Source organism: Mesoplodon densirostris, chromosome 4, assembly GCF_025265405.1.
Source record: "Mesoplodon densirostris isolate mMesDen1 chromosome 4, mMesDen1 primary haplotype, whole genome shotgun sequence".
Classification (NCBI taxonomy): Eukaryota; Metazoa; Chordata; class Mammalia; order Artiodactyla; family Ziphiidae; genus Mesoplodon; species Mesoplodon densirostris.
Genome location: NC_082664.1, coordinates 116,222,820 through 116,237,830, shown reverse-complemented (window position 1 = coordinate 116,237,830; position 15,011 = coordinate 116,222,820). Strand labels below are relative to the sequence as shown.

Here is a 15,011-nt window from a genome sequence, read left to right as displayed (position 1 = left end):
GGCAGGGTGGGGTATAAGCACGGGGCCCTAGAAGGACCTGGCTCTGAATCCCACGCCCACCCTGGGGCAGCCTAGTGAAATGGGCTCATCCAAAGGCGCCGGGCAGCCCCTCCGTCTACAGTACAGCTGGCCTCTCTGCATCTCCCTGATCTTCACCTCACCACCCTTAGATGGGGAAACTGAGGCCCAGAGAGATGAAGTTACTCACCCCAGGTCACAAAGCACCCCTCCCAGGCTGACCAATTCTCCCAGCTGTCCCCAGTCTCATCTTGGACCCACTTGTACCTCAAATGCCACTAAGTGGGTCTATTTACTGAGCGCTTACTACGAGCTAGCTGCAGGGCTTTACCTGCATTTCTCCTCTACCAGATGGGCACTGCTGCTGCCCATCATGTACTTTCTCTGGAAACTGAGGCCCAGACAAGGGGTGGAGAGGGAATTTGAACCCTGATCCGTCTAAGGTTCAGGGTCTAAGCTCTTAGCCTGTCCTCCCTGCTTCCCTCCCACCAGCTGCTGCTTTGTTGTGTGGCCTCCGATGAGTCCCTCCAGTCTCTGGGCCTTGGTGTTTCCCTCTCTGCAATGGGGTCAGCAGTGGCGACTCAATCAGCCTCCGGGGCACTCCTAGAAGTGACCCGAGGTGGCTCTGGACACTCCAGGCTTGGCCTCCATGGGGATACTTCTGCGAGTGGGAGGCTGGGACAGAGCCAGTGTCCCTGCAATCGCCGACTCTGCTCAGGGCGCCCCATCCCACCTGCCCCGGGAGCCCCGGCCCCACACTCACGCAGGCTGTGTGCACTGCCGCTCGGCACTCTGCACGCCCACGCCACAGCTCCGGGAGCAGACGGACCAGGCGCTCCAGCCAGACCAGCCACCGTCCACAGCCTCGGGCCGGAAGCCCATGGGAACGCACTCCCCATTCAGACACCACTACCGAGACAGACAGAGGTAGAGCCAGCCCACGTCAAGCTCCTCACCCTCGTGGGAACAAGGTGGGTGGAAGGCCTGGAAAGGCCCAGAGGGGAAGGACCTAAGGGCTGGGGGAGGCCCCCTTCCAGTCGCCCAACACCTGGGCCCCATGGTGGAGCTGAGCGAGGAATAAAATAAGAGTCCACATGCTGACTCTTCTGAGCTGAAGGCACTTTGGAGAACTGCCCAGTCAAGCTCTGCCCGAAAGCCTCCATTCTGCAGGTGGGGACTTGGGCCAGAGAGGGCTGGGGTTCTGCTAAGGGCATGAGCAAGTCTGTGAGCCAAGGCCGACCCCAGAGCACGGACACAGCAGGGAGTCTCACCTCTCACCCCCTCCGCAGATGGACTGGCGAACCCCTACCTTGCTCTCCCCACACCTGGTACCATCCACAGCTGCATCCAGCTTGGAGTGACACGTGGTCCCCACGGAGCACCAGAGCGTGTGGCAGACATTCTGCAAGGAGGAGGGCAAGGGCCATACCCTCACCTCCTCCTCGGTGCCACCACCTGCCCTGCCCCCTTACCACCCCCATGAGTCCCCTGGGAATCCCTCCTTGGGGCTGGCACATGGTGGGGGTCTATAGCTGGAACCCCCTCTTGTCTTGCCGGACCACGTGGTGTGGGGGGCCCTGGGCTGGGGCCCCAGGCTCGGGTTTGTGGCTCAGGGCAGTCCCCAGCTCGCCCACACCTCTCCCAGCCCCAGCCTACCCCTCTGGAAACACCCTGGTTAGAAGCTGCAGGGTCTCTGACACGCCCATGGCCATCCCTTCAGGCGATCTTCCCCAGGACCCCGCAGGAGACGTTTTATTTTACCTCTTAGGATCCAGCTCCAGCAGGTGAGGGCCTTGCCCAAAGTCCCATGGTTGGTACATGGTCCACCCAGAACGCAGACCCGGGTCTATGGCCGCCCCACCCTAGGCCTCTCCCGCAGGCCACTTTATGTCTCGTGGGCGTCACGTGCGGGCCGAGCCCGGCTGGGTGGGGTCTGCAGGCTGCTGGGGGCTGCCCTCCTCCCCCGCGTCCACACAGGCCCCACACTCACGTCCATGTCATCGCAGAAGGCAGAGTAGGCCCCATACTGGAGGCGACACTGGTGGCCCACGTCATAGAGGACGCCAGGTGGCATCGAAGGGGAGTCAATGACATCCCGGGTGGGAGAGTCATCCAGGCAGAGGCCCCACCCACGGCTGCAGGGATGGGGCAGGAGTGTGAAGTCAGGGGCCACCTGTCCTCTGGGGCAGGGGGGGCAGCCTGAGAGACCCATCAGGGAGGCCGCACCAGATCACTTGTGCAGGGAAGGCGGGAAGGGGCTGAAAGCCCTAAGCTTACAGGAAAACTCCAGCCTCCTTGCTCACCCATCCTATTCTTTGACCTAAGCTAGCATGAAAGACCCTCCCAGCCTGTCCCATCCATCTCCAGGGCACTCCAGCTGGCTAAACAACTCATCCCCGCTCCCCAGTGCCAGGCCTCTCCACAAACTATTCCCTCCACCCACGACACTCTCCCCATTCCTCCACTGGTGAAGCCTCTCTCCCCAGGATCCAGCCGAAAGGCCCTTCCCTCTGAAGCCTCCTGGACCACTAAGCCCTCATGTGACCCTGCTCGGAGCTCCTGCAGCCTCCACCCCTCAGTCCATGATCTGGAGAGCATCACATCACAGCTGATACAATAGCAGGCCTCTGATGGCCCCGCCCTGGGCTGAGACCTAGGGTCATCTGTGGGAGGACCAAGGCCTGAAGGCTGCCCCCTGTCCGGCCACCAACCTGGGAGAGAGCCCAGTGCCTGCCAGCCTGTGTCATTCCCTTATTTACTCCTGTCCATCTCCTGCCAGGACTCCCTGGCAGCGGCAGGAGGGAGGCAGGACCTGTGGGACTTGGGGTCCCAGGCTAAGCAGGGTAGGGGGAGGCAGAAACCCCCCAGTTTTCCAGTCTGGGAGGCTTGAGGGTGGCTAGTGCCAGGTCGGGGAGCCAGGATGAGCAAAGGGTCCTGGTTAGGACTGAGGGAGGCACAGGAGAGAAGGGCAGAGGTGACGGATGCTGGGGTCTGGCCAGGAGGGAAGGAGGAGACACCATGGGCCATGGAGAGGCCGAGAAATAGGCCAATTTGTAGGCCCGTGTGAGGAAAGGCTGGGGGCAGTCAGCCACTGGGATCTGGGAGTCCAAATTTCAGAGGCAGAGGTCTGGGAGCTGCGAGCCTAGGCCAGGGTGGGTGGTCCATGTGGTCTCCCAAGTCCCCTGGCTGGTGGCAGGGCCCGGGCTCCACCAGAGCTTCAGGGAACAAAGCCTCAGTGACCAGACGCCTGCTGAAGACCCTGTGGGCCCCTCCCCACCCAGAATCACCTGGCCCACCTGTGTTAGCTAGAAACGGACCCTGTAAAATGGGCATTGGGCGAATGAGCAGGTGTGGGACCCAGCCGTCTGTCCCGGATCGCCGCAGGCCAGGCTGGCCCTGGGTGCTGAGAGGGCGCTCTCTCATCTGCTGCTCACAACCCCTCAAACAGAAAACTCTACCACCATCTCCTTCCACTTTCAGGGCCCAGGGCAGTGCGTCACTTGCCCTGGGTCATGTGGGAGAGCAGTGATGGTCAGGCTGTGATGCCAGGCCAGGCTGCCAGCACCCACGTGTCCACTTGCTAGGCTGCCCTTGGTGCAGAGCTCCTCCCATCCGATCGTGAGCCTGCCTCAAACACTTCACCCCAAACAGAAGTTCTAAATCATGGCAGCTGAGGCCTGGCAGGGAGAAAGGAGTCTTCTGACTGCTGGCTTAAGCCTGGGGGCTCCCTGGGCCTGCACCCTGGGGCAGAGCATTGGCTGAGATGGGGAGGAAGCGGGTGAAGGGTCAATCTGGCCCCGGGGCTCCTCCTTTTTGCCTGGCAGGACACAACTCAAGATGTAGCTGGGGGGTTCACCCACTCCGCTGACTCAGACCCAGCCAGGGAGCTCCTCTGACTGGGGTCCAATGTGCCTCAGCCCCACACCAAGAGGTCCCAGGCCACATCCAGCCCTTCAGTTTTCCGGCCAGGACCCGGTGCTGACGTGCCACGAATCAAGCTTCTGTGGCCTGCTGCTGGGCAGCCAGAGCAACAACAACCTCTCAGGGCCATCCTAGATGTGTGTGAGAGGTTGGGGGCCCTGAAGGGTCCTCGTAGGACCCACCACCAGAATCAGAGCCACATTCAGGCCCAGATGCTGACTGGAAACCCAAATTCTGCCCCGTTACAGATGCTGTGTGGCCTTGAGCCATCCCTTACCCTCTCTGGGCCTTCACATCCTCATCTACAAGAGGCTGAGGCAGCCTATGTGACCCCAAGCAACAGAGGTATAAATAGCAGCATCTACTTGGGAAAAGTCACACGGGCGGCCGGCAGCTGGCCCTTCCTTCCTCTGGTCGGCTGACTGCCAGGCTCCCCACGCTGCTGACGTACGTCAGCCCTTCCCCTCAGGGCCCCTCCTCGCTCTAATTATAGTGGGCTGGGCAACCCCACATGGGGTCAGAGCAGACAGCGGGTGGCTCTAGGCGGAAGTGTCACTCCCACCTTAAGGACTGCGAAGAGCTGCCCATCACCTGGGAGAGGCCTGTGTGCCCCCTCCCCTCGCCACCCCTGGGGGCCTAGTCATGGAGTCACCAGATGGTGGGGGCAAGGGCCCGACACACGATCAGGCCCGCCTCTCTCCTTGCAGAAATCCTGGCTGCGAAGGCATGAGAGAACAGGGCCTTCCCTCCCTGGCCCCAGGTCCAAGTAGTAGCTGAAGAAACGAGAGGTCCCTTATGAAACAGCAGGGTCCCTTAAAGCAGCTCTCAGCCCAGAAAGGCTCTTCAAGTTCTTCAGGCTGACGTCTTGGACTGGCCAATGACCGCAGGCTCCAGAAGCTTTCCTCTAGCCCCACCACCACCTCTTGAAGATTCTCCATCCCACCCCATGCTCCCGCACTGCCAGCCCTGGACCACGCTGTGCACCCCACCTAGAGCATCCTTCTTCCTCAGGGCGCTGCATCAGTCCTTAGAGGGCAGCTCCGCGGCTCCTTCTCAGAGGTGATGTCCCTGCCCCTCTTCTCCAGATTCCTACCAACCCCACGGGCCTGTCTGCCACAGTGCTAATTACCCGGAATTGTCACATGTCTGTACCCCCCAGATGGTGAGGGTCTTGAGGACAGGGACACTACCTCCTCTACCACTGTCCCCCTGAGCACAGTTTGAGACCAAGTGCGATTCGCCAGTGTCTGGGTCTGTGTGGCCTAATAAACATCTACTTGCAGGGAGCCGAGGAGTGTCGCATCCAGTGGGGAATGGGGGGTGGTCTGAGTGCCTCTAAGACACCCTCAAGCCCTGGAAACACTGCCTGACTCCACCTGGCGCCTTCCTTCTGTGAATCTTGCTCATTCTGGCCTCCATCCTGTCTAGGTGGGACTTGTCCTGTCTTCTGTCCCACCCCCAGCAAGGAGACGGAGGGCGGAGGGGCTAGAGGACAGGTTGGTACCACATTCTCCGTCTGAGCACCCCCCCCCCAACCCCGCACCTGTCCTGGGCCTTGTGATTTCCTCCTGCCTGACCCTCCAGGATGGAGAGGGGAGAGTGCGACCACCCTTGGGGAGATGAACTTCTCCTGCCTCCCCAGCTCCCCTCCATCTGCCGCGCCTGTATCTCTCTTTCCACCTCCTTCCAGCTCTTCTTGGTGCCAAGGCTCCGGGAGGCCCTGGCTGGCTCAGGGTTTCGCCCTCTCCTCCCACCCTCACCCCAGGCCCCAAGCCAAGTCCCTCACGCATTCCAGCAGCTGAATGAAGACAGAGGCGCATCTGTCTGTCTGTCTGTCCTGACAGAAGTCAGGCTGGGCGGCACCCTGGGTGGGGGCAGCTGGGAAAAGCCCTCAGGGTACTGCAGGGGCGGCTACTCTTCTGATTTCCCAGCCCTTCTCTCACTCTTGACTCCCATGTCGGGGAGGTGACAGACCATTGGGATAGGTTTCTACCCAGCTCTCCCTGCCCGGGCCACTTCTCTGCTTCAGCTCCTCATCACTTATCACTTGGTAGCAGTGATAACAGTCACCAGGCACTGAACGCTAACCATGTGGCCAGCGTTGTGTTACACACTTCACATGTGTGCTCACTGAATCCTCAGAGCAACCCAGGCGGCTGTCCCATCATTATCCCCAGTCTTTGAAGCTTAAGGCTAATGTAACTTGTCTGCCAACACAGGTAGAAACCTGGTCCAGTGTCCAGGATCTTAACATCAAACTCAACTCTTCTCTGCTTCTAGTCCCACTCTCCACCAAGTAATCCCTCTTCTATCAGAGGCCAGAGCCCTTGCTCTCACATCCGTAATGAACCTGGCCCCAGTGAATGGACTTCTAGAAAAATATGGCTCATTGAACAGACACAGATTTATTTCCACTCCCTTCCAGAGCCCCACTAAGATGATAGGAAAGGAATAAACAAGGCATAAATCCACAAGGACAAAGGGCAAGAGAGAGGTGATGATGGCAGATGAAAGATGTCAGCAAAAATTCTGAAAGCTGTAAAGCAGATGATCGAGTAGCAGCTGACTTACCACAACAGTGAATGCTGAGAGCCAGTCCTGCAGGGAGAAACTACCCAGAAGTGGGACACTGGAAGGGCTCAGGAATCAGGGTCCCAGGGAGCCCTGGAGGCCTGTGCGCCAGGAAGACTGAGGACAAGAGCCTGGCTGAAAGTCTGTAAGACCCACTAGATCCCCTTCCCAACCCTATGTAGCCAGGCAATGGCCACCTCCCTGCCTGGCAGAGGGCTGCAGTCACTCTCGGGGTGATCCGGGAGATCTGGTCCAGGAACACCAGGCACAGTGGAAGGCCTGAGGCAGAGGGACCTACAGAGAAAAGTCTACTTGAGGAAGGCTGAGATAACCGCCAAGCTCCTTCCCCATTTGGATGCCAGAACACTGTAGCCAGACTTACACCTTCCCAGGAAAAGTCTAGAAAATGCCTCTCTGGGGCAACAATCACTCAGAAAAATGACCCTAGATACTGACATTTAAAGATCTCCCAAAGAAACAGCCCCATCCCCACCAGTCCCTCAGCGGTGATGTGGAAAAGTGCGGCCCAGTCCACAGACCTCCCAACTGCCAGCCCAGTGCCTCCTTCCATGGAGGGAATACAGCCATGCCATCTTAAGAAAACCTATAACATGACAGAAAGATTTAAAAAAATAACTCAAAGGAAAGAAAGATATTGCAGGGAGCAAAAGAAAAAAAAATCCACATAAATAATAACCTCAGAAAGATAAGATACTCTACCCATGGAACTAGAACAGGATAATAAAAAGGAGTATAAGAAAGTTCAGGAAAGTAGAAGGACAATAGGAAAAAAATTTTAAATGTAATAGAAGGGTTATAAGTAAAGATAAGGATGTCTTCCAGTAAACAGAAAGAGATGAAAAAAGTAAAAAAATGTAAAAATAAGAAAGGGAGAGAACAGCTGAATATGAAGGGTTCCAGAAGGAGAAAATAAAAGCAAGACGACTATCAAATAAATAATATAAGAACATTTCCAAGAACTGAAGGACATGAATTTTTAGATTAAAAGGGACTACCAAGTGTCCTCCCAAAATAAAAGTAGACCAAGGCACATAATTGTAAAAGTTCAAATCACCAAGAGAAAAAAAGAGAGAGGGAGACACAGACAGAATGTTCTCTATATTAAGAGAGAGACAGAGAAAATCCTAAAGGTTTCCAGACTTTTTGAAAGGTCACATACAAAGGTTTGGGAATTAGACTGGTATGAGACTTGTCAACAGCAGTGTTGGAAGCTAGAAGACAAAGGAAAGACACCTTTGAAATTCTGAGGGAGAAAGACTTCTAACTTAGAAGTTGCTATCAAATGATCAGTCAGGTATGAGGGAAGAATAAAGAAAAGCAAACATTTTAAGACAAGCAAACCATTCACCTCCATATACCCCTTCTCAGAAGGCTACTTGAGAATATGCTCCACCAAAAAAAAGAAGTAAACTCCTCTAAAAAAGGTAAGCAAGAGATCCAGGAAACAGAAAGACCATGCATGACAACTTTAGGGGAGAAACAGAAAGCATCCAGTTTAGACTGGAGCAGAAGGACAAAGGGAAGTTTTGGGGGATGTCCAGGAAAGAAGGAAACTGTTAGACGATGGGGCAGGGATTGCCTTCTGGAAAACTGGATTAAGAGACATTTAGTAGAATTGTTGGAGGATACAGAAGACCTAGAGAAGCAAAGAAAACTAGGCAAATAAAAAAGTGGTTCTTAAAAAGAGAACATCATTTTGTTACAACACTTGGTTCGGCGTTATCTATACAACCCTAATAATGAAAACACTAAACGTCGATTTAATCAAGATATGCTAACAGGGGCTTCCCTGGTGGCACAGTGGTTGAGAGTCCGCCTGCCGATGCAGGGGACATGGGTTCGTGCCCCGGTCCGGGAAGATCCCACATGCCGTGGAGCGGCTGGGCCCGTGAGCCATGGCCGCTGAGCCTGCGTGTCCGGAGCCTGTGCTCTGCAACGGGAGAGGCCACAACAGTGAGAGGCCCGCGTACCGCAAAAAGAAAAAAAAAAAATGCTAACGCGATATTGGGATGTGATGGCAGGGGCAAATGTGTGCAGGAAGTGACACAAGGGGTTAAATCCCAACCTTCCATTGCACAAGTCATCTGATAATAGCTAAATTGAAAAATCAAGAAACAGCACTCTAGGAAGGCTTTTTGGAAATATGCAAGTAAATAAGGTAAGAAAAAGCTAAAAAGGATGAAAGGTGAAAGTCGCTGCCCAAAGAATGGAGGGTGGGGAAGAGTGCAGCAGGTGATTTAAAGCTCTGCTACTGCCGTCTTGAACTCTTAATATTTTTGAACTTGTGTTCTGTTAAGCGAGTTCTGATGGAACAAGAAGCATGTGCGTGAGCAGGGGAGATATGCGATGTCTCTGTCCTCTGCTCCTTGCCACCCCATGAGCACAGCATCCCAGCGGACCCATGATGTGGAGGAATTCAGTGAGACTCTAAGCAAATGGAAGATAAGCATGCTATGTCTAGGACAGCCCCAGAGGCCATACTTGACACTAGAACCAGAACTTGCTTCAAATGCAGAAAGAAGGCAATGATGTTTTAAGAAACAGAAATGACCAGGGAACTCTATAATCCTTTGTTATTTGTGTTACTTCCTTGTATCAGCCAACTACTGCACTGAAAATGATGGGCTGGAAGGAAATGTAAAGATAGTTCCATTTCCTGTCAGTTCTTCCTCACTCATCAGTAAGTCAAGGCAGAGAGTATTGGGAGAATGTGTGCATGTTATGAAGTGAAATAAAACCAGTCAAGTTAGTTTTGTGCAGTATGTCCACCGTCCTGGAAAATATGAGCTATGAAATATGAATTGCATCATTTTGGTGATTCCACATATGAGTTCAATGTGCCTATATTTGCATTTAAAAATTGGCACTGCATAAAGATGAATGGTAAAATTTACGCTAATCATTTAGAAATAAAGACTAAAAAAAATAGAAAAAAAACAATAAAAAAGATCAATAAGAGCTGGACCCTCACCCCATATAAGGAACAAGCTCGCTGCCCCCCTCAGGGAGTGAGCAAGCAAGGGAACCTTTTGTTTGTTCATGCTCCCCCCTGCTGCAGCAGGGGCCCCCATAAAGCCTTGCCTGAAAAAAAAAAGAAAAGATAAACAAAATTGATAAACCTTTAGCCAGGCTTATCAAGAAAAAAAGAGAGAGGGCCAAAATCAGAAATGAAAAACAAGTTACAACTGACACCATGGAAGTACAAAGGAACATAAGAGACTACTATGAACAACTATATGCCAATAAAATGAACAATCTAGAAGAAATAGACAAATTCCTAGCAATATATAATCTCCTAAGACTAAACCAGGAAGAAACAGAAAATAGGAACAGACCAATTACCAGGAATGACATTGAAGTAATTAAAAAATAGAAACAAACAAAAAAACTCCCAACAAACAAAAGTCCAGGACCAGATGGCTTCACAGGTGAATTCCACCAAATATTTAGAGAAGAGTTAACACCTATTCTTCTCAAACTATTCCAAAAATTTCAGAGGAAAGAACACTTCCAAACTCATTCTATGAAGCATCACCCTGATACCAAAGCCAGACAAAGATATCACAAAAAAAGAAAATTACACACCAATATCACTGATGAACATAGATGCAAAAATCTTCAACAAAAGATTCGCAAACAGAATCCAACAATACACCATGATGTAGTGGGATTTATCCCAGGGATGCAAGGATGATTCAATATCTGCAAATCAATCAATGTGATAAACCATATTAACAAACTGAAGAATAAAAACCATATGATCACCTCAATAGATGCAGAAAAAGCTTTTGGCAAAATTCAACATCTATTTATGACAAAAACCCTCCAGAAAGTGGGAATAGAAGGAACATACCTCAACATAATAAAGGCCATATATGACAAACCCACTGCTAACATCATACACAATGGTGAAAAAACACCATACACAATGGTGAAAAGCTGAATGCATTCCCTCCAGGATCAGGAACAAGACAAGGATGCCCATTCTCACCACTTTAATTCAACATAGGATTGGAAGTCCTAGACACAGCAATCAGACAAGAAAAGAAATCCAAATTGAAAAGGAAGAAGTAAAACTGTCACTGTTTTCAGATGACATGACACTATACATAGAAAAATCCTGAAGATGCCACCAAAAAACCACTAGAACTCATCAACGAATTCGGTAAAGTTGCAAGATACAAAATTTTTTTAAAAAATGAATTTATTGGGCCTCCCTGGTGGCGCAAGTGGTTGAGAGTCCGCCTGCCGATGCAGGGGATACGGGTTCGTGCCCCGGTCTGGGAGGATCCCATATGCCGCGGAGCGGCTGGGCCCGTGAGCCATGGCCGCTGAGCCTGCGCGTCCGGAGCCTGCGCGTCCGGAGCCTGTGCTCCGCAATGGGGGAGGCCACAACAGTGAGAGGCCCGCATACCGCAAAAAAAAAAAAAAAAAAAAAAAAAAAGAATTTATTTATTTATTTTTGGCTGCGTTGGGTCTTCATTGCTGTGTACAGGCTTTCTCTAGTTGCGGCGAGCGGGGGCTACTCTTTGTTGCAGTGTGTGGGCTTCTCACTGCAGTAGTTTCTCTTGTTGCAGAGCACAGGTTCTAGGCGCGTGGGCTTCAGTAGTTGTGGCACGTGGGCTCTAGAGCGCAGACTCACTAGTTGTGGTGCATGGGCTTAGTTGCTCCACGGCATGTGGGATCTTCCCAGAGCAGGGCTCAAACCTTTGTCCCCTGCATTGCCAGGCAGATTCTTAACCACTGCGCCACCAGGGAAGTCCCGCAAGATACAAAATTAACATACAGAAATCTGCTGCATTTCTATACACTAACAGTGAATTATCAGAAAGAAAATTAAGGAAACAATCCAATTGACCATCGCATTGAAAAGAGTAAAATACCTAGGAATGAACCTACCTAAGGAGGTAAAAGACCTGTACCCAGAAAACTGTAAGACACTGATGAAAGAAATTGAAGATGACATAAACAGACGGAAAGACACACCATGTTCATGGATTGGAAGAATCAATATTGTTAAAATGACCATACTACCCAAGGCAATCTACAGGTTCAATGCAATCCCTACCAAAATACCAATGGCATTTTTCACAGAACTAGAATAATTTTAGAATTTGTATGGAAACACAAAGACCTCGAATAGCCAAAATAATCTTGAAAAAGAACAGAGCTGGAGATTTCATGCTCCCTAACTTCAGACTATACTACAAAGCTACAATAATCAAAACAGTATGGTACTGGGAGAGGAATCAAGATGGTAGAGTAGAAGGATGTAAAACTCACCTCCTCCCCCAAATACATCAAAAATACATCTACAAATGGAATAATTCTCACAGAATACCTACTAAACACTAGCAGAAGACCTCAAACACCTGAAAGGACAGGAAAGACCTTCGCATAACTGGGCAGGATGAAAGAGGTGGGGGGAAGGAAGCAGGATGGGACCTGCGCCCCTGGGAGGGAGAGGTAAAAGAGGAAAGGTTCCTGCACCCTGGGAAGCCCCCTCACTGGGAGATCAACTGGGACAGACAGGGAGCTACAGAGGCTTAGAGAAGAGCAAAACAACTGGTTTGTGGCAGGCAGAACAGAGAGAGACCTGCACAGATAGTCCACACCACCACCCTGCATGCCGCAGCCTGAGACAAGAATCTGCTGGTACAGGAGGGGTCTCAGTGCTGAAACTTGGGGTTTAGAGGAGACCTGGAGAGAGAACTGGTGTTGCCTGTGTGGAGACAGACTGAAGGGGCTGGAATGTGGTATGGCTGCAACCAGGGCTATTTACAGAAGAAGCCCGGGCCTGCCATAGAAGTGATGTACCATTGTTGAGTGGTGAGCAAAGGGAGGGGTGGGGCCGCCATAGCAGCCTCTTTCTCCATGCCCCAGCTGCCGCCTGGGTGGGCCCACACACCCCAGCCACGGCCTTGGTGGGCTCCAGGAGCAGGTGCCAGTGGATTGCCCATGTGCAGAGGTGGGGCTGAAATCACAACTGAGCCCCAGTGACCACATGACTTATGAAGCAGGGCTGAAATCTTTCCCCAGCTGTGTGAACTGCGGATTTACACCTCTGCTGCCAGCTTTGTAAATTCAGCACCTGTGGGACATCCGAGCAGACAATGGGTGCTCCTGCGGCTGGTATGGGTCTGGCCTTAGGAGCTGTGGGCTTTGTGGGCACTTGCGTGCAGGGGCTGGGCCAGGCCAGGATCTGAGCTGCCTCACTCCCACAGCAAGTCCAGGTGCATGACTACTGCAGTCCTGGGACCTGACTTCAGTGGATCTGCGCTGGTGGCCTTGTAAAAACAATGCCTGAAAAACACCAGGGTTTACTGACATCATTCCCACGGTTGAGGCGGGGCCAAGGGCAGTGACAACAACAGTGGACTTTGTGATCCCACACAATGGGTGACAGGTGACACAACAGAGCACGCACACCAGTGGATGACTCTGGCGGAGGAATACTCAGTGGCTCTTCTCCCAGTGGGAATGCTCTAGTCCTGCCTACCTTACACCTCAGCTCAGAAACAGATCTGGGGGCTTCTATTCCAACAACTAGGGAACAGTTGGACAAGACAGTGACAACCACAGAGCAAAAATGAAGGCCCTGCTCAACATCCAGTGCAGGCTCTAGTCACACCTACTATCAAGGGGATAATGGCCAGCATACACTGAAGAAAGAGGTGGTGGGCATTCATACTAAAAACAGCCCTTGCACCAAAAACGTATTAAACCCACACAGGCTACACAGGGCCTCTCCCACACAAAAACAGCCCTCCAAGACCACAGTAGATAATTGTTTCTCCTAAACTGAGAGCAAGAGAAATATAAGTAAAATAAAGAAGGAGAGGAACTGCTCCCAATTAAAAGATCAAGAGAATTGCCCTGAAAGAACAATGAAACAGATCTCCAGTCTAACAGACACCGAGTTCTGAAAATAAGAGACCTATGGGATAAAGCCAATCTACATATAATATGGCTCCCAGAAGGAGAAGAAAGAGAAAAAGGGATTGAAAATGTATTAAGAAATTATGGCTGAAAACTTCTCAAACCTAAAGAAGGAAATAGATAACCAGGTACAGAAAGCACAGAGGGTTCCAAACAAGATGAACCCAAACAGAACCACGCCAAGACATATTATAATTAAAATGGCAAAAGTTAAAGAGAGGATTCTAAAAGCATCAAGAGAAAAAGAGTTGGGGAGGGGGAAGGGTAAGCTGGGACAAAGTGAGAGAGTGGCATGGACATATATACAGTACCAAATGTAAAAACGATAGCTAGTGGGAAGCAGCCGCATAGCACAGGGAGATCAGCTCGGTGCTTTGTGACCACCTAGAGGGGTGGGATAGGGTGGGTGGGAGGGAGGGAGATGCAAGAGGGAAGAGATATGGGGATATATGTATATGTATAGCTGATTCACTTTGTTAGTTTCTGTTAAGCAGAAACTAACACACCATTGTAAAGCAATTATACTCCAATAAAGATGTTAAAAAAAAAAGAGAAAAAGAGTTAATTACAAAAGAACCCCCATAAGGCTATCAGCTGATTTCTCTACAGAAACGTTGCAGGCCAGAAGAGAGTGGCAAGATATATTCGAAGTCCTGAAAGGGAAAAATCTGCAACCTAGCATACTCTACCCAGCAAAATTATCATTTTTAAAATTTTCAATTATCACAAGCAAAAACTAGAAGAATATAGCAATACTAAACCTATCATAAAGAAAATATTGAAAGGTCTTCTCTAAATAGAAAGAAGACTCCTAAGAAAGAGAAAATCACAATTGGAAAGTAAATCACTTAAATAAGTCAGTACATAGATTTTAAAAAATATCAAAAAATTTCTGTGAAAGAGATGATAACCACAATGAACAATAAAAGGATGAACATGAAGATGCAAAAGAGGATATCAAAATCATAAAATGTGGGTGAGGAGAGTAAGAAAATGTAGGGTTTTTTCCCTAGAATGTGTTTGAGCCTATATGACTACCAGTCTAAAACAAGTAGATATAGGAAGGGATAACATACTTGAAGAACAGGGTGACCACAAATCAAAAACATACAATAGATTCACAAAAACCAAAAAGAAGAGAACCAAAAAGAAGTATAATACAAAAGAAAATCATCAAACCACAAAAGGAAAAACAAAAAGCAGAAGAAAGGGGCAAAGAAGAAATATAAAATCAATGGAAAAACAAGGTTTAAAATGGCAATAAATACAAATGTGTCAATAATTACCTTAAATGTCAATGGACTAAATGCTCCAATCAAAAGACACAGAGCAGCAGACTGGATTATAAAACAAGAGCCTAAAATATGCTGCCTACAAGAGACCCACTTTAGGGCAAAGGACACACATAGATTGAAAGTGAAGGGATGGACAAAGATATTCCTTCATGCAAAAGGAAATGTCAAGGAAGTACAGGTCACAACACTCACATCAGACAAAATAGACTTTAAAACAAAGGCTATAAACAAGACACGGAAGCAACC

The 15,011-nt window shown here is 50.3% G+C and overlaps 1 protein-coding gene across 1 annotated transcript in view; it reads right to left on the bottom strand.

Annotated features, from left to right (window-relative positions):
* Positions 1-15,011, bottom strand: part of ADAMTS7 (ADAM metallopeptidase with thrombospondin type 1 motif 7) — a 56,012-nt gene that overhangs the window by 14,984 nt on the left and 26,017 nt on the right. The window contains exons 9-11 of the mRNA XM_060096931.1: positions 2,009-2,153; positions 1,328-1,420; positions 782-927 (exon numbers count right to left, since the gene is read on the bottom strand). Coding sequence (XP_059952914.1) covers positions 782-927; positions 1,328-1,420; positions 2,009-2,153 — 384 coding nt within the window. The remainder of the gene's footprint in view (positions 1-781; positions 928-1,327; positions 1,421-2,008; positions 2,154-15,011) is intronic.